The sequence below is a fragment of the Mirounga leonina genome, unplaced genomic scaffold (genome assembly GCF_011800145.1).
Source record: "Mirounga leonina isolate KUSES-001 unplaced genomic scaffold, KU_Mleo_1.0 Mir_197, whole genome shotgun sequence".
NCBI lineage: Eukaryota > Metazoa > Chordata > Mammalia > Carnivora > Phocidae > Mirounga > Mirounga leonina.
The window spans coordinates 12190752-12211575 of NW_023270494.1; the positions used below are offsets into that span (position 1 = coordinate 12190752).

General features: G+C 38.2%; 1 protein-coding gene across 1 annotated transcript in view; it reads right to left on the minus strand.

The window, feature by feature from the left end:
- CEP112 (centrosomal protein 112) overlaps window positions 1-20824 on the minus strand; it is a 429161-nt gene that overhangs the window by 216312 nt on the left and 192025 nt on the right. The window contains exon 20 of the mRNA XM_035026212.1: window positions 12193-12300. Coding sequence (XP_034882103.1) covers window positions 12193-12300 — 108 coding nt within the window. The remainder of the gene's footprint in view (window positions 1-12192; window positions 12301-20824) is intronic.

The following is a 20824-nucleotide window of genomic DNA, read 5'->3' on the forward strand; positions in this document are numbered from 1 at the left end:
AAAGTAACAAAATCATGCTAATATTCTCATTTTCCTGAACTTTTTTTTTTTGCTAGTTCTTATTTATTTATTTATTTATTTATTTATTTATTTTTATTTTTTTTATTCTTATGTTAATCCCCATACATTACATCATTAGTTTTAGATGAAGTGTTCCATGATTCATTGTTTGTGCACAACACCCAGTGCTCCATGCAGAATGTGCCCTCCTCAATACCCACCACCAGGCTAACCCATCCTCCCACCCCCCTCCCCTCTAGAACCCTCAGTTTGTTTTTCAGAGTCTATTGTCTCTCATTAATATTCTCATTTTCCTGAACTTTTGATCTCTTCCTCAATACTATGCGATGGCAGTTCTGGCATCTCCTCCCTGGGTCAATTTGAGTGGAGTAGTACAGAAGACCACTGCCTAGTAAAAGCATGAACTATTGTAAATGTGCTATCTTTTTTAAAAAGAGAGATGAAGATCAGTTCAAATACTGTGAGCAATTATATATATCAGGCTAATAGTTCAAGGGGTACTTTCCTTTAAAGGGTGAGCCATTTAAAAACAAAAAACAAAAAACAAGGGTTTTTCAGGGAGTAAGAGCAGACCTATCATGATGAGCACTGAGTAATGTATACAACAGTTGGATCACTACATTGTACACTTGAAACTAATATTACGCTGTATGTCAACTAATGGGAATCCAAATAAAAACTTAAAAAAAATCAAAAAAGATAAACCTAAGGACATACACAATCTGCTCTGAGCCTTTGGGATCAGCGTAAAAATTCAGCACAAGTCAGCACAGAAAATGCCACAGTACAGTCTGACTTTATGAACATCTTAATAGAAACAGGCACCCCCCCAATAGTAAAAAGTCATGAGTGTGTCAGGAGCACAAGAAGAATTTGTCATTTGTGGGTGGCCATGAGGCACCAGGCCTAGATGATACCCACTACAACAAAAAACCCATCTATGAAATCTGTTTATCAACAGTTCAGTTTAGTTATGCAAGTTTTCTTTTTTTATAAGTTTAGTACTGCGGTGCTAAGTGCTATTCGAGATGGAACAAGGACCTGCCAGCATATAGAGCCAGTTCTCCTTTCCTTCTCTAGTGAGCCATCAACAGCCAGGGACACGGGGCTGCTGAAGCACAAGGGCTGAAGGCCGGAAGCACACCGGTGGTCATGGAGGAACGCTGGGAAATGCCGCATGTGTGGGAAGCTAGTACTCTTCTCAGCAGTTTCCTTCAACACTTCAAAATACTCACCCGGCACCCACAGGGCATGAGTAGCAATAAACACCCTGAGCCTTATTACTTTTTGAAAAATTAGCTACTATTTTCTCTGCCAGATCTCAGTGAAAACCCAGGAAGGATTCATTCAGATAGTCAAATCTTTCAAGACTTTTCTTCGTTGTTTAATGACGGTCAGTTCAAGCCACTCAACCTTGAGAAAATTCATTAACTAAGAATTCAGCCTCTTAGACAGAGTTCAACATTTTGGGGGAAAACATGTCTTCACTGTACTTTTTATTTTAATTTATTTTACTTTCTAGCTGTTCCTCTAAAACACATTCAGTTTTCTTTACCTGGCACATCACTGCTGCTGAACGAATAGGAAATATAAAAATCATCAGAGTTTCCTGGCTAGTATGGAATTTAGAAGGACAAACAGATCAACCAGGCTATAAACTCCCAAAATATGGTTTTATTTTCCTCACATCACCTACTCCAATGCTCCACAATCATTTATCATTTTGAATGGAACAAGGAGCATTCGGGAACAGTCGAACAACAGAAGTAGTCAGAGGGTAACTACTTCATCTTCCTTATCTTCAGCTGACATGTCTACCTGCCTAGTCTCTGCCTTTCCTGTGACTTGAGTGGGTGGCCATCCTCGTTGCCACATCAGGAGAGCCCTGCCATCTGCACCAACGCCATCCCTTCTTGCCAAATTAAGCACTTGCTCTCACAATCATCCCACCACTGCCTCCATCATCGCCATTTTCTTCTCCAATGGATCATGCTCATCAACAAACAAAAGTTTGTGCTTATCTCATTTTCTAAAAAACTTTCCGTTGACCCTACATATCTCTCAAGCTACCACCTCATTTCTCTGCTCCCCTTTCTTTCAAAATTCCTCAAAAGGGATGCTCACATCCCATTCTCAGTCCCCCCAGGCTTTTGTTCCCACATTCCACTGAAACTGGCCTTGACGAGGTGGCAAGAGGTCTTCTTGCCAAATCCAATGATCAGTTCTCAGTCCCTATCTAACTTCCCCTCTTGGCAGCCCCAGAAACAACCGGCTGCTCACTTCTTCCTTCCAGAAACACTGACTGCACATGGCTTATGGGAAACAAGACCTTCTTAGTTTCTCTGCTACCTCACCGGCTTCTCTCCCCAGTCTCTGTTTTTCCTCCACCTCCTCCCCATCTCTGAGCACTGCAATGCCCCTGGGCTCAGTCCTGGGACTTCCGATCTCTTCTCTCTCTACTCCTGGGTCCATGTCTGTCACCATCATTCACCTGGTTGTTCAGCCGGAAAACTGACGAGTCCCGTTTTGAGTTCCCTCTTCCCCTCATACTCCATTTCATATCCACTAACAAGTCCTTCCTGCCAAATACATCCTGATCTGACCACTTGCCATCACCCCCACCACACCCGTCCCCGGGTCCAAGCCATGGTCATCTCTCACCAGACCCCTGCAATCTGTCCTAACTGGCTCCACACCCCCACTGCATCCCTGACAATTAATGCTCCACACAGCAGCTAGAGAAATCTTTTTAAAACTCAGACCAGATTTTGCTCAAATGCTCCAATGGCTTCCTGTCACACTCAGAATAAAACCTAAACTTCCCACCACAGTCCACAGAACTTGATATAAGCTGCCCACAGCTTAACCTTGGCTCCTAACACTCTCTCCCTGGCTCACTCCATTCCAGTCACATACCAACCCATTCCCTCTGCACGAAATATTCTTCCCTTACTTCATTTTGTATGGTTTCCTCCTTCCCTTCATGCAGGTTTTAATTTGAGTATCACTTCTTTAGAGCCTTTCACAGGCCGCATATAAAGTAACACCTTATATGAAACAACCCCCCTACATAAAATAGCCCTTCACTCTAAACACCTTATCCTGCTTTATTTCATAGCAATTTGGGGAGAGAGAGAGAAAGAGGTGTTGCTGTTGTGTCCTCTACCATAAGAGCAGAGACTCTATTTTGTTCGCTGCTATATCCTAAGCACCTGGAACAATGGTTAGTACAAAGTAGGTGCTCAATAAACGTATGTTAACTAATGAATGAGGAAAGACATTGCTTCTATTGCAGACTTCTAAGGTATCTAGAGAATGGGAGTCATCAACCATATCACTATCTAGGGAACATTTTTATTTATTTATTTTTTTTAGAGAGAGAGAGTGAGCATATGAGCAGGGAGTGGGGCATGGGGGAATGGCCCGAAGCGGAGTGGGAGAGAGAGAGAATCTTAAGCAGGCTCCACACTCATCACAGAGCCCAACGTGGGGCTTGATCTCACAACCCTGAGATCATGACCTGCGCTGAAATCCAGAGACAGACACTTAACCAACTGAGCCACCTGGGCACCCATAGGAAACATTTTTAAAATGAAGTATCCCTAAAATACAACATTTATAATTCATATTAAAGTTATTAAAAAGAATTGTGTTCATCTTTGCCCTCTTAATTCCCACTCCAGATAAATGTGCCATTTGTTTTAACCTAGATGAGAAAAGTTACAAAAAACAGGAAGAGGAGGCCTGCTTTAAGTATACCTTTCACTAAGCATCAACACCCATTCTATGGACCCAGGCTCCTAACGCTTGACCTGGACCCATGGGCCCAGGCTCTACGGCTTCATAGCCTGGGTCTCTGACTCTGGAGCCTAACATCCAGGAATCTGGGTGCTCTGCCTATTGCCGGTAGGATCAATCTGTGCCTTGCAGCATCACTGGATCAGGATTGCATTTATCTAGACCATCACTGAAAGAGTAGAGGGGCTGTTATGTAGTTAAGCCTCAAAAATTGTGTTCTACAATCTGGAAAAGGAAAGCCAAACCAAAAGACTTTTAAAAAGAGTATTATAAAGTGAGCAAAAGAAAACAGAGAATGACAGAGCATACTTGATGTACAATGAAGTACACACATGTTCAGAAAACAATAAATCCTACAAAAATCCATTTTGGAGAGTTCTTAGGGAAACCCACAACTTCATGGTCATTAACCTCATCGGGGACCTTGCTACCAAAAAAGAAGTTTCACCAAGTTTTTCTTGTCAGATCAGTCATGTGATCACCACAATAATATCAAATAATCCCCACTTCCATCAGCTCTGCTGTCCATGTAACTCCTCCAGTGTCAGCAAATGATCTCTCCTCCTCTCTCATGGAGGAAAACCTCCAGTAACAAGAGTGTCCTCGTTTTCCTGCTGCAGAGCTACAAACTTCCATGTATCCGTCCTCCTCTCCGCTTCTCACTAGTTGCAGCAGAGGCCTGCCCCTCCCCTCTGAAGCCAACACCTCTCCCTGGGCTGGGGTCCCTCCCTGTACCGCTCCATCTCCCTGGGCACCTCGACTAGTCATGTCTTCCCTCTCTCCCCTCTATGTCTTGCTTTGTACCGTATCCTTTCCCCGGGAGGCTAAATAGTCTAACATAACAGAAGCCCATGTTTTTAGACTATATTACCTAAAACATGGAGATAACTAAAATATTGAGAGGGGAAAAATTGGGATTTGCATACTGTCTGCTAATTAAATATCTCAACTGATCTTAAAACTTCCCAACTACTTATCTTGTATAATTTTGTCTCATCTTTACACTGTCTTTGCTATCAAAATATTTTGAAGTTTCAAGTAAGAGTAACGTGTAAGCAGTTGGTCCTTCAGTGTTTTTTATGATCATTCACAGTAAGTATTTATTCTTTCCCGAGAATTCGACTACTTGTTTATCTGTTGAACTACATTTCCCTTTAAAGGCTTTGTAGTGAAAAGAGAAGATATAAAATAGAAGACTAAAGAATGATATGATGGATTGCCAAAAAAATCTCCATAGTTCAGGAAATCCTAGCATGCCTGGTTTGTTGTTTGTTTCCAGCTTGAATGAGGTTTGTGCAGACAATTAGAATTGTCTTTTTGTTCCAATGGGTTATACAGGAAAGAAACAGGAAATCTTGATGAAAGCTTGGGCTTTACAGGATATTTGTGTGAGTGTTTAGCCCATGTGTTTGATGTTTTTCTCTCCACATCTGCCCACTTTATGCCTGCATTCTGGCTAAAATATTTTAAAATACCACTTTGCTTTTTTCACTTCGTTTCAGTTCCTGGCATGATGCTTTCTATATGGGAGGGGGCTCAAAAATGAAAACTGAATAAGGAAACTGAGAACCCAAAAGCACAAGTCATTCATTTCCTCTGGATGGCAATTCCCTCATTATAAAAATGGGAGGATTAGGCCAGATAAGTGCTTCTAAACTTTCCACCAAAGTACCCCTAGCAGCAGTGAAAATGAATAGCACCCCTCTGGGGGATCTGAGGGCATAGCCTGAAGCAGCCTCTGCAAGCTGGAGGTTTCTTTGAAATGTCCTATTTCATCTTAAAAATTCATGAGAACTTTGCATTTTTCAAAACAGGAAAGTCTCTGTTTGTTTTAATATGATTGTTACCTCAGTAGTAAAACTGCTTCGCTTTCCCACAAAATAATCAAGTGACTCCAACCTTCCAGGAAGCATGTGTGCAGCCCCACACACACCCTGGCGCTGGCTCACCACCCCAGAGATCACCTACACCAGTCTGAGTGTAGACAAGGGCCTGGGTGACAAGCGTCTACGTCCCCCTCCAGTGTGAGATGCTAGAACCATATTTCACATTTTATAGAAAAGCCTGACAGAATAAGAGAAAAGTTGTCACACTTGTACAAAATGGCAGCTGAGAAAGCAGGCAGCAGCCCTAGAGACGGACATGCAGCTAGACAGGTACCTAAGTAAATGAGTCAGTGGTGGATCCAGAGATGGCTCCATCTGTCACGAGACACACACACGGGCTGAGGGTCTAATCAGGCAAAAGAACAGAAAATCACAGAACACTGGATTCGAAAGGGACCTTAGCAGTAGGACAGCACCCCCCCCAAATGCACAGCATCCCCCTACAACACTCCCAACGCCTACTTTGAACTTACTTTCTCGCAAGATAAACCACTGTACATTTGAATAATTCTTTAGGAAAGAACGACTTTGAAATGACTCAAAATATACCTCCCCATATTATCTACACCTGGGTTCAATTTCTGCCTCCTGGAAGTGGAAGGGGAGTCCGTTTAGAGTGGAGGTTAGGAGCATGGCTCCGTTTCAGGTTCTGATTCTGTGTGTGGGACCTTGGACAGGTCACCTAGGAGGATGAGCTTCAGTTTCTATAACTAGAAGATGGGAATGATATGTAATGGTCTCTGCCTCACAAGACCACTGTGAGGTGGGACATGGCTGAACGCATATAGAGCATGCAGAAGTGGTACGTGGCCCCGAGCCAGTCCTACTAACTGCAGGCTACTGGGATATTCTCACACAGACCCAATCGTACTATTTCCTAGATGACAGACCTTGAATTTAAGAATAAATAGATAGGCTATTCTCCTTAGTCTTGTTTTCTCTTGGCAAAATTCCTTTAAATATTCTCTCTGACATAGTTCCAAGTCTTTCTATATTCTGGAGACTCTCCTTTGAACATGTTTTTGTCACTGTCCTACTTAAAATGTGGCGACCAGAACTGACTTATTCTTTATGTGATGTGACATGTAAACAACGGACTGGGCCCATTATGCCATCATCCCAGGCATGTTTTTCTGTCTGCCTTGCTGTCCCCACCCTTTATACCCCTCACCTACCCCCACCCCTGCCTTGTATTTTTTGCCAATAATTTTTTAAATCTAAGCATAGGATTTTATATTCAATCCAAGTGAATTTAATCATCTTAATTTCAGCTGTTTAAAGCTTCAGAGTTCTGATTTTCATATCCTACTCGTTAACCGCTCCTCTGAGCTCTAGGGAAGCAGGGAACTTTACCTCTGTCTCATCATCCAGTGATGGACACACTTAGAAATCTCATTCAGGTTGACACTGGTCATTCAGAGATGGCCCTGTGAACCATCACTTAGCCACATAAATGCACCAATATCGGAGCCATATTTTCCCATATTGCCTACATGAAGGACCTTACCATATGGCTCAGTGAAGTCCAGCTATACTTGCCTTATCTACCAGCCTGGCCCCCCGTTCAGAGAAGGAAATGAGCTTAGTTTAATCGGCTTCATTTTTAGTGAACTTGTGCTAGCTTGTAGGGACCACAGCTACATGCCTATCATTTCTCATGATAAACTTTCACAGTAAAAATCTTTACAATTTGGAGTGGTCTGGGGGAATACTGTTCCAGTTAATAAAATTTTATGTTGGAAAGGGTTTTAAAAAGTTGGTATATTATCACATCAATAAATATTCTCTTAAAATCTACTAGCTCATATTCCTCCTGCCTTTTTCTTTCCCTAGTGGGTTACTGCCTGGGATCTTCAATCTCAACACCGAGTCTAATGAACAGGCCTATAGTTATAGGAAGAATAAAATGGGTGAAATCACCAAGCTCTGAGAGATCCTCATGTGAGTTTTTTTTTTAATTCCTGTCACACGTTTGCATGACACTTGTATCATTTATCCCTTTTTCATGAAAATGAAGTACAGAAAAATTAATGCAACAGCATGTAGTTTCTTCTTTTTTAAGATTGTATTTATTTATTTTATTTATTTATTCATGAGAGACAGAGAGAGAGGCAGAGGTGGAGGGAGAAACAGGCTCCCTGCTCCCAGACCCCCAGGATCATGACCTGACTGAGCCACTCAGGCACCTTTTTCTCTCTTCCTCTCCTTCTTTCTTTCTTTCGTGAGAGAGAGAACACAAGCAGGGGCAGAGGGAGAGGGAGGGAGAGAATCTTAAGCAGGCTCCATGCCATGGACCTGGACATGGGGCTCAATCCCACAACCCTGAGATCATGACTTGAGCCGAAATCAAGAGTCAGGTGCTCAACTGACTGAGCCACCCAGGCACCCCAACAGCATGTAGTTTCTATTAATAATCAATTCTTTAAAAAATTAATTTCCCCTATTAAGTATTTTTAAGCAAGACTATACAAAGACAAAACTCTGGTAGATTTTTAAAACTATCATTCTGAGAAAAGCCTTTGAAACTTACATTCTTTCAAATGAGCTTATGTAAGTTTTTTTCCCCAAGTTTTTATTTAAATTCATGTTAGTTAACATATATGGTAAAATTGGTTTCAGGTGTAGAATTTAGTGATTCATCATTATGTAAGTGTATTTTTAAATTAAAAACATGCCTGTCGCATTAAAAAAGACAGTCATAATGTAGAAAGTAGGGAGTATAGAGAAAGAATCAACCATGATTCCATCACCTAAAAAATAATTAACATTATTGTTTGAATATTTCTGTCTGAGATCACGGGTGTAAATACTTTTTATGACTCTTGGCAGATACTGCCAAAATCCTCTCCAAAAAGGCTGCATTAATTTAAATTCCATCAGCAATATATGAAGTAAAAATTTCACTAAGCTTTTACCAACTTTAGATGGTACATCATTGTTAATTCTAATTTGCATTTTCATTAATACTAAGGCTGAAGATGTTTCTACATGGTCGTTTATTCAATGCGTTTCTTATCTGTTTCTGTCCTTTGCCAGGTCATTTGTTGGGACATTAATGATTTTCTTATGATTTGTGCTAATTACTTAATTTATATGCTAATTATCTTTATTTGTTATAAATTTATTAATTTCATAAGACAGTCACTCTTTGCCTATCACATTCATTGAAAATATTATTTTTTTAACTTACATAATTTTTATTTAGTCAAATGTTATTTTCCATGGTGGTTTTTCTTACGCGTCCAACTTTAAAAAGCCAGAGTTGTGCCGAAACAATCTCAAAATAAATGCAAATCAGGCACTGAAGTCACTTGGCTATATCTGGTTATACATCTGTCATCTACAAGATTATCATCAAAATGAAAATATAATTTTTTAAATAATATTTATTTATTTATTTATTTATTTATTTAAGAGAGAGAGAGAGAGAGAGCGAATGGAGGGTGAGAGGCAGAAGAAGTGTGGGGGCAGAAAGAGAGGTCTCCCTCTCCACTGAGTGCAGAGCCCAACTCAGGGCTTGATCTCACAATCCTGAGATCATCACCAGAGCTGAAACCAAGAGTCCAACGCTCAATGGACTGTGCCACCCAGACACCCCTGAAAATATAATTTTTTAAACTCTCAAAGAGAATGCTTCTCCCCCTTATACTCACCCTGAAACACAATAGTTTCTGAGTCATATCTGTGTCATAGAAACAGTTTTTAACTTGTTGGCTTCCCTCTCTCCCCGGTTCCTCCACCAGCTTACTTAGAGGAAGTGACATTTTTCTTGTTTTTATCTTTGCTTTTAATCCCAAAATCGTCTCAGTTATACCTCATAACTAGAGCATGGTAGTATGCAACACTTCTAGCCCTTCCTTAATATTCTTATTTATATTTGGCTATCTTAGTTTCCTTCTTATCCCTACTTCCCACTCCAATGAATTCAACAACGTAATGAATTCTATAATGTATTTCTACCATCAACTCAATCACAGAAACATAATGTAATAGAGGTTGGAAGAAAGAGAAGAGAAAGTTTCTGCTCCCTTGTAGACTGCACTCCATTCTGGATAAAAACAGCTCTATACGGTATTTTACAATATAAGAACTGATTTAAGAGTACAGAATCACGAGATGACTAATGGCCTAATTGCAAAGAAGGAAGAAAGAGGTGTGGGCCAAAAAGGTCACGTGACATTTTAGGGCCATGCTGGAGCAGGAAGCAAGTCTTGAAGCATGGGTGTGATTTGCTCCAGACAGAATGGAGCAAGACAAAGCAGAGAATACAAATAACAAAGAAGGACCAATTTGCAAACTTTACACCATCACTATGAAAGTAACTCAGGTATTTTTTACCAACATTTTAAGATAAAAGAGCAACAAGAAACAGCCATAAGGTCACATTTCAGATCAGATTTCCCTTTCATGGAACTCAACTGAGCCCCTAACTGCCATCACTTAGGAGAGGGATTAAAATTCAGTTAATCACAAGGGATTAATTAGTTTTTGAGGTAGTAGCCACTTATAACGAACAGAAAATATAATAATGAAAAAGTTATTCAGAATAAAAAAATTATTTCAGAAAAAAAGGTTCAAATACTGTCTTTAGAAAAAAATTTTCTTAACTTAGTGATTCAGCTATTTAACATTTTTCCAGATGTAAAGGAAACAAGGCAAGCAAATTAAACAAGTAAAAATTAATAACCGCCTTGAATATTCCAAGAATTAGCAGGAATACATTTTTAGAAAAGATGAAAATAAGAACTTTTTTTATAAAATAATTAAGACGCAGAGCACTGAGAACAAAATCCAAACCTCTTACACTGCCCCAGACATCCTGGTCTTAGGCCAAGCCCAGTTCTCGCCCCATCTCCTACAGCTGGAACCTTCCCCTCTACACTCCTGCTGAACCGGCCTTTTCTGTCATTTCTGTTCCTTGAACACTCCCAACTTTGCTCTCATCTCAGATACTTGGACTGACTGACTGTTCCCCCCACGTGGAATAGTATTCCTCCAGAGACTTCAAGGCTGGCTCATCCCGAGGTTTTCAAGATTCTCAGCACAAAGTTCCCCTGCTCAGAGGGCTTCCCTGACCACCTGTCAATGCTGGTAATCCCCTTCCCACCCCCGCTCAACAAGGCTTCTGTACACACCTTCTTTCTCCTTCATAAATCACTCTTTGAAATTATTTCGTGTTTGTTTGTTTGTTTGTTTTATTAATGGGCTGGCTGGCCACCAAAATGCAGTATATGCTCTGTTAGCCATTTGTATGTCTTCTCTGGAGAAAAGTCTGTTCATGTCTTCTGCTCATTTCTTGACTGGATTTTTTAGGTGTTGAGTTTGTTAAGTTCTTTATAGATTTTGGATACTAGCCCTATGACCCAGCAATTGCACTACTAGATAGTTATCCAAAGGATATAAAAATAGTGATTCAAAGGGCACATGCACCTTAATGTTTATAAAGCAATGTCCACAATAGCCAAAATATGGAAAGAGCCCAGATGTCCATTGACAGATGAATGGATAAAGAAGATGTGGTATATATATATACAATGGAATATTACTCAGCCATCAAAACAAATAAAATCTTGCCATTTGCAATGACATGGATGGAACTAGAGGGTATTATGCTGAGCGAAATAAGTCAATCAAAGAAAGACAATTATCATATGATTTCACTCATATGTGGAATTTAAGAAACAAAACAGGTGAACATTGGGTAAGAGAAGGAAAAATAAAATAACATAAAAACGGAGAGCGAGGCAAACCATAAGACCACTCTTAACTATAGGAAACAAACTGAGGGTTGCTGGAGGGGAGGTGGGAGGGGGGGTGGGGGATGGGCATTAAGGAGGGCACGTGATGTAATGAGCACTGGGTGTTATATGCAACTGATGAATCACTAAATTCTACCCCTGAAACTAATAATAAACCATATGTTAACTAAATTTAAATTAAAAAATTTTTTAAATGATTATAAAAAAAATGTAGTATTTGCTCTGTGAGAAAAGACGTTGTCAGTCTGACTTACTGCTCTGCCCAGGGTTGGGACATGGTAGGTACCCAAAACTACTTCTTAAATAAATAAGCAAGTCAGACTTCTGCTCTGACAGGAACAGAAGGACTCAAGAATCACAATAACTGTTTCAATTAAATATGCAGATTAACAAACCGCTGGAAGAGACTTCAGCAAAGAGCTAAAATCCTATTTCTGGATATTCCTGAAACAGATTTTGTTTTAAAGGATTCACATATATTGGTAATAACATTCTTAGTAATATTTCCGTTGTGCGCGGATTTGATGATACAATGATGTATTTTTAAGATTTTATTTTTAAGTAATCTCTATACCCAGTGTGGGCCTCAAACTTACAACCCCAAGGATCAAGAGTCACATGCTCCACCAACTGAGCCAGCCAGGTGCCCCTGATATAATGAGATTTTTAAAAGAGAGATTATAAATGCATTTAAAAATTCAACGGCATCATCAAAATGGAAGACCAACCTGCTGTTCATATTGTTGTTTGACATCCTCCAGCTGCCATAAAAACTCCTTTGATTGTTTCTCACGAAGAGACTTGGATCTAGTTAGATCTGCTTCCACTTTTTCCATCTATAAAATTTAAAAATCAAATATATTTTTTAAACAAAAAATTAATTATATTCCATGTTTTTGTAATTTGTCCATTCATTAAAATGGCAGATTTTAAACACCCCCTATCCATCATAATGGTGAATTTAAAAATGATAAGATAACAAAAGCTATATCAATTTATTTACATATATTTAATAGTTTAAGTCAGGGAAATTAACACTGGTATATAATTGACTATATTCTAATGCTATAATAACATTGTAATGGAAATATAATTTTGAGCATTCAAATATTTATTCAACAAGAATTTTTAAGGCCTTGGCATGTGCTGAATGGGGAAAAATATTTGCAAGTCATATATCTGATAAGGGACTTGTATCAAGAATATATAAAGAATGCTTACAGCCGAGTAATAAATGGGCAATTATACTCAATTTTAAAATGGGCAAAGGAACTGAAAAGACATTTCTCCAAAGCAGATATACAAATGGCCAAAAAGCATATGAGAAGATGCTCAACATCACTGTCATTAAGGCAATTTCAAATTGGAACAATAATGACATACCACTTCACATCCACTAGGATGGCTTTAATCAAGACTGACAATAGCAAGTGTTGGTGAAGATGTGGAGAAATCAGACCCCTCATACCCTGTTGGTGGGAATATAAAATGGAAGACGGTTTGGCAGTTCCTCAAATGGATAAATATGGTTACCATATGAGCCAGGAATTCCACTTCTGGGTGAGAAATTAAAACATCCCCACAAAAACTGTGTACAAATGTTCACAGCAGCATTATTCATAATAGCCAAAAAGAGGAAATAACCCAGATGTTCATCAATGGATGACAGATAAACAAAATGAGGTCTATCTGTATATAGGAGTATCATCCAACCACAACAAGGAATGAAATACTAATACACGTTATAACATGTATGAACCTTGAAAACGCTATGCTAAGTGAAAGGAAGTGGTCGCAAAAGACTATGTGTTATATGATTCTATTTATATTAAATATCCAGAAGGCAAATCCATAGAAACAGAAAGTGGACTAGTGGTTGCCTAGGGTGAGAGGGAGTTAAGGCGTGGGCAATGACTGTTAAAGGGTATCAGATTTCTTTTGGGGGCAATGGAAATTTAAAATTGATTGTGCTGGGGTACCTGGGTGATGCAGTCACTTAAGTGACTGACTCTTGGTTTTAGCTTGGATTGTGATCTTGGGGTCATGAGATGGCACCCCGAGATAAGCTCCACGCTCTGTGAGGAGTCTGCTTGGGATTCTCTCTCCCTCTCCCTGTACCCCTCCCTCTCCCTCTGCCCCTCCTGCTCACGTTCTCTCTCTCTTTAAAATAAATAAATCTTTTAAAAAATTGATTGTGTTGATGGTTACACAATTGTGAATATATTAAAAATGATTAAATTGTACACTTACAATAAATTAATTGCTGGTATGTGAATTATATCTATTTTTTTTTTTTAATTTTTTAAGTAGGCTCCATGCCCAGCATGGAGCCCAACACAGGGCTTGATTTCACAACCCTGAGATCAAGACCTGAGCTGAGATCAAGAGTTGGGACGCTTAACCAACTAAGCCACCTGGGCACCCTATATGTGAATTATATCTTAATAAAGCTGTTATTATAAAAAAAATTAAGAGTCAAACGCTATGCCATATTCCATGAGGCCTCACGTGATCCAATCCCAGATACCTCTCTCAGTTCATCTCTGCTAACTCTATACCACCACCACCACCACTACAGCCCATCTGCCTCCTGGCAGGGCTGAAGACATGCCAGAGATGCTCTTGCCTTGGTGTCTGGAAACTTCCCCTCAGATGGTCACATGGCTTCTTCCTCAAAGTATGAAGTTTCTGCTTAAATGTCATCTTTGTACTGAAGCCTTCCTGACCACCCTATTTAAATTACAGCCCACCCCCCAGTCCTCCCAGTCTCCTTTGCCCTGATCTACTGTTCCTTTTTATCACAGGACATATCACCTTCAAGTATACTACACAATTTACTTACTCCTTAGGGCTCATCTTAATGTCTGCCTTGCCCATGGTAATGAAACCCCATGTTCACGCATGAATCCCAACAATTTAGCCCACTGCCTGGCACCTATGGGACTCAATAGTCAAATGAAGAAAAAAAAAAAAAAGACAAACCAAGTGTACGAAACTAGGTTTGAGATTTGACGAATAAACAACTTTCAACATTTAATAGTGCCAGAGTCTCGATAACATATACGAGATCATGTTGAATCTGACGCTTCTATCACATACAAAATTAGAGATAATGTATGATTATCCTTGCTTGTTTATATGTGGCAAGAAAGAAATATTCTTACCTATAGTAATGAAAAATCACCCCCTATCAATAACATGAAAATGGCACCTTGTACTCCTAGTGCAGTTTTTCATTTGTCTTTCTTCCCCTGATTTGATTCTGTCTCAGAAGATTTTTTTTTTTCTGAGACAATTGGCAGTTAATGTGACAATCGTTCTACCACTGGCTACTCTATATTATTTATTATTCTGCTTCACTAATAGGTTGAGATATTTCTTTTTTTTAGCTTGTACATCATGCTCTCTTTTGGGTTACCTTTTGGTAACTGCTAGGATTAGACAAAACATGAATATTAGGGGAAATGAACCCTAAAAATTCTTCCTTCACAGTTTCTCATCTTAAATTTAAAATATATATATATCTTTCAAATGCATTTATTCAGACATGATTAAACTTTCAGGCCCTAGGAGCAAAGCTGTTTGGTGAAGAGCAGCTAGTTACACTGGATGAGAACGATATGCATATGGCCACGCACTGCTGCTATCCAACAGTACATTCCAGTTTCTGCTTCTCACAGCCAGGTCTGGAGTTATCTAAATTATGGCATGAAATTTAGCCTAAGTATTTCTTTGTAAAATCCAAAGGGTGCAACCCTAATAGCACTAAGTCATCCGCTTCCAAATTCAATGATCAGAGTTACAATATTATTGATCCACAAGTAGTTGGTATTGTGGCCACGAATAAATTTACTAAGGAATTACTGAGGGAAGCACACTCAAGCCCACTTTGTTTTATTTCTAACTCAAGACATGGGTTTCAAGGCCCTCTCTCCTTCAGTGCTTTTCACATCAGACCTCAAGCAGAAGATTCCTTAGCTTGTCGCCAATAGTCTGCACTCCCTGTACTCCAAGATCCTTGGCATTTCCCAAACAAGCCATGTTGTTCTTGATTCTTCAGGCTTTTGCTCTTTGCACTATCTGGAAAGCCCTTTCCTGTTTTTCCTCATCCAAACTGACAGTCTTCAAGGCTGTTAAGTCTCCTCTCCTCTCTCTGAGGTGTTCTTTAATCCCACCAACTGACCTAAGTGCCTTCCTTCTCTCTACATTCAAGGACTTAACATCTATTTTCATAGCATGCTGTGTTTTTCTCTATAATACGGAAGTGTTTCAAATGTGTGAGCTTTGTTTATTCATCTAGATCAAGAGCTACCAAATAAAAGGAACTATGATTTATAATTCTTTTGTATCTTAATTATCAACTAATTGGCATTGTATGCAGAATAAATATGCATTAAATCCTTAAGGATGAATTAAATGATTGGCAAAAGCAAAAGGGGATGAAAAAAAGAGAAGGTACATCAAGGAGGGAAGACCTGGTTTATTTAGTACTTTTAAGACAGATCTTCATAGGAAGTTGATTTTAGGTTCTTATTTTATCTCGGCACAGATTGGATATTAAAAGTAAATAATAAATATTTAAATAGTTAAAATATTTAGAATTTAAAATAAAAACTAAGGGCTCTATGTATTCAAAGTTTGTAAAAAATAGAGTATCTTCAAGAAAAAAACAGAATCCTCTTGTACCACCAAAACAGGTAAGAATTTAAAACACATGAAAAGACCTCTTATACCTAAACATTAAGGCAAATTCAAGGTAAATAACTGATACAAGAAAATGAAATGCATGTCATTTTAGATGATACTGACCGAAAATGCAAGGCCCCACTCCATTTTCCTTCAACAATTTAACAAAAAAATGTAAAAAGGCTTGTAAAATACTTAGTTTGTATAAAAACACAGTGTTCTCAGTTGCCATAGATACAAAAGATTCTGCTTCCTCATACATCATTCCACATTCCACTCAACTTCAAGTGTTAGGAAAATAACAACAACAACACTCCTTTATTGTGTAACTCTGGCTCAAGAAAACCTAAGAGTAAAGCTTGGTGGTCAAATTAGGAGCAAAAAGGGGTTGGGTGTATTTCTGTGAATGTTTAGTGTTCAAAGAAGGAAGGGGCGGGGGGAGGGGGGGGGTTTTCTTCCTATGGTGCCTCAGGCAGTCGGTACTTTGGCTACACGAAGAAAACCCGAGTGACCAAGCATAGCTTAAGCAACATAGGCCCTTTATGTTTTCCTTGTGCCACAGGTTCAGAAATAGGCTGCTACCCTGGCAGTTCAAAGATGTCAGAGTTAAGGTCTCTGCGATTCAATCTTCCCGTGATAGTTGCAAAATGGCTTCTACTGCTCTGAACATCTGGGAAGGGAAGGGCAAAGGGAGAAGGCCAAAGGTTCCGTCTTAGCTGAGCCGAAGACCCTTTTAAGGAGCTTTCCTGCAAGTTCCTGTCAACAGCAAATTAATTATGCTGTTTGCATCTCATTCACTAGAACTACATTAAAAAATAAGCTCCATCTGCAAGGTGAGAAACTGCAATTTTAAAACTGTGTCTAATGTTGCCCTAAATAAAATCAGGGCTCTATGAGTAAGAAAGCAGGCATGGACATCTGGCAGTCACTGTCAAATAGGGTCATAAGTTATTGCTCTTTCTCTAGTACAGTCCTCTTTTGTTACTATATTCAGAGTAATTTGATGTGTACAATTCACATTATAACAAGCAGACAGGTGTATAGGAATATACAATTCAAAATATATTTGTATTAAATACATATTCAGGTAAACTATAAAAAACTGTCCTTCAAGTATGTTCAGATAGATCGATCGATCCAACGATCAGTAGAAACAGGCAGGCAGGCAGACAGATATAAATGGCAGAAAGATCATTATTTCTGTGCTTGGCTAAAGACTCAGTAGAAACTAGTATCCTTAACAGGGAAAACCCATGAACACATTAATTGATTATATCTACAGTTCTGTGAGAAAAAACCATAAATTGATACAAGACAGATGGTATCTCTGGTACCTGTGACAATCGATTTGTGGGAGTTCTTGATCTGCTCTGGATATGAATTTTGGGCTCCACACCTGAAATACAAAGGTCTTCTCTCACTCTGCAGTTCCCTTTCTACTTTCTACTGGTCTCTTTTAATGAGCAGAAGGTTTTTCTTAATTAATAAATTAATTTATTAAGTAATTATATTATTATAATTATATTATTATAATTAATTATTAATTAATAAAGGTTTAAAAATATTTTGGGTTTTTTATGCCTTTTTGTTTCTTATTTAGAAAATCTTTACTAGTTCCAGCTATCAAATATGTTTCTACATTTTCTTCTGAAAGTTTTATTGTTTTACCTATCACTTGTACATCTATAATCCTGGAATTAATTTTGTGAATGGGGTAAAAAATGAGGCAAGATTCTTTTTTCCCCCCATGCGGCTATCCAATTGACGTGGTGGCATTTATTGATCACTCTTTCCCTGCTGTACTGCAGTACTTCTTTCAACATGAGTCAGACTGATCATGTATGTGCGAGCCTAATTTTGGGTCTCTTTCTTCTGCAACACTGATCATCCTTGTGCCCAAACTATGCTGTATTAATTACTGAAGCTGAATATTCGTCTCAATAGCTGGTCCTATACGTTGTGCTCTTCTTCCAGATTGCCAGAGCAGTTCTTAGCCCTTGGCATTTTCATATATGTTTTAGAATCAGCTGTCAGTTTCTCTCACTTCCCTTCACCCCACCAAAAAAAAAGCCCCAAAACCCAAAAAAAAAACCAAGACCCAAAAAAACCACTACTAACATTTTGATTTTCAGAACTGTGCTGATTTTATAGATGAATGTGGGGAGAACTGACGTGTTTATGACATTGAGTCTTTGAACCCGCCAATTTATTTAGGTCTTCTTTGGTTTCTCTCGATAATGTTTTCCAGTTTTTAAACAGAGGCCTTGCACGTTTTTTGTTGGATTTATTCTTAGGTACGTTTGTGAAGCTTTCTCATGCTATGACATCTTTTTCAAAGTTTATTTTCTATTTGTTGGCTGCTGATATATAGAAATAAAACTACATTGTCTATCTGATGTTATACTCAAGTGACTTTACTAAATTCATTACTAGTAACACTGCAACAAGTAAACATTTAAGAAATCTGTAGTTACAACAAAGATGCCGTAATTGCAGATAAATGCCGAACTCACTGGGCTAGCTTAGATGTCCCTCGCCTGTGTTCTCTGACTGATGTTTATTCCACCAGTCATACCATTTATTAAGTCACACACTTTTATGTGCTAGTCTATCACACAAGCCACAAATACGTCTTAATAATCTCTGAATTCCCAGAATCAACAACAATGGCTGGTATAGAGCAAGTATTCATAAATTTTTTATAAATGAATGAAAGAAGAAGTCAAATCTGTTGAATCCTTGGCCAGTAAGTCAATAAAATAACTGAGGTATTAAAAAATAATAATGTTACTCTTTCACAATCAATAACCCTTCCAATCAGTCAAATGCAGGAGAAAAAATGACGTATTTTCTGGTCCAATGTCCTCAGGAGATTTTTTTGGCTTATTTTTTGTCTGCAAAGGAGATTAGTCATAGACAAATATTACAAGGAAAAAGCTTCACTTACTCCTCTTACATTAAGCATTTAGGGATAAAAGTAAAATTTCTTTTATTTGTTTTGCTGCTGTTGTTTAATTTTGTTTTTCGAAGCCAAATAGTTACACATATTCTCTGGATATGGTCATTTGAAATTGAATTACCACAATAGCCTCTATTGAGACATTTAACTATAATTCTAGAATTTTAATTCTGCTACATAATCTCATTTAAAGACAAAATTCCAAATGTTAAAAGGGTAGAGAGATTTCTCCATTATCATCAAAAAGTAACTGAGAGGAAATGTTTCTATTTATATTGGATCTTCTATTATCGTAAAACTGGTCTAAAAAAAACTTATTTAAAATTACAGGAGCCAGCAAGACCCTTAAAGGACAAGAGGACAAAGGTAAAAGTCACAATGAATGGTTCCTATGAGGACTCTTTCTTTGTCTGTTTGCTATCCATTTACACTTAATGACACAAATATATCCAGAGGGCATTCTTTCTTCCTTGTAACTGGAGAATTTTTTTCAGGTATTCAACAGCAATAATGCGTGATAAACTAAATTTACAATCTCTAAGACTACAAGAAACTGCTAACAAGTTTCAAGTGTACGAGGAGCCAGAACAACATCACTAGTTAACAGCAGTATTTCAGAATTTTGTTTGCGTGGCAAGCCAGTGGATTCTCCAAGTGCAAAGCTAATATCATGTAGCTGATGACTAAAAAAAAAAAGGAATCAAATTTAAAGTCAGATATTTAGCAGCAAATACAATTTAATGAGGATGTATTTTCAAGGGGAGAAAAATTAACTACAAGTCAAGTGGCTAGTGGAAGCCCCAGGAGGAACTAGTTAGCTGACATTCATGCAGTCAGTTTATAAGATTAAGAAGTTTCACTTTAGAATTCCTGCCAGTACTTCAAAAAACATAGCTGTCTTTTTCAGTCACAGAGAATAGGTAAATATAGAACACTATTTCTTTTAAAAATATGATTATATACATATATGTGGAAAATTCTACCACAGTAGTACATTTTCACAATTAAAATATGTATATTTTACATAACTAATTGCTGACAGCTAACATTTATAATAGATTTCACCATTGGAGTAAAAATGAGGTTATTGAAGCAATCTTAAATGAGATAAAAAGTTCTTCAAAGTGAAAGAAACAGTGTGAAGCAATTTTTTTTTTTTAAACTTTCTCTGTTCCATTTTCTCTCCTGGGCCTCATTTTTGAAATAGCAATTTGCTTTCAAAAACAAACTCAAAGCTTTTATTTTTTTTTTAATTCAAATTCCCATTGTCTGCTATCTGCAGCAGTTTCCAAATGGAAAAAGATGCCCTAAGTTCTGCTGGCTTTTACACAGAAGATTTTAGTAAGAAGAGAAAAGAGCAGTTCAAGACAACAACAGAAAGGAAGACTGTTAAAAAAATATACTATGGAAAATCTGAAAACATCATGATTCTCCAAATAATGAATCTGCTGATTTTTTAAGAATTTGAGCTATATCAGATGCACACATTTTAACTGATTGATAATCTGGAGTAGAGGACTTCTAATTTACCATGTTTTGACATATATATTTTACTTAATATTTGTTAAAATTTGCCAGATAAGAATTGATTCGTGAATGAGCCCAGCTATACGGATTCCATCATAAATGATGTTCTTATTGTTATACTCACACCAAAGGTGCTTCTCTAGGGGAACCCTCCTACACTGTTGGTGGGAATGCAAGCTGGTGCAACC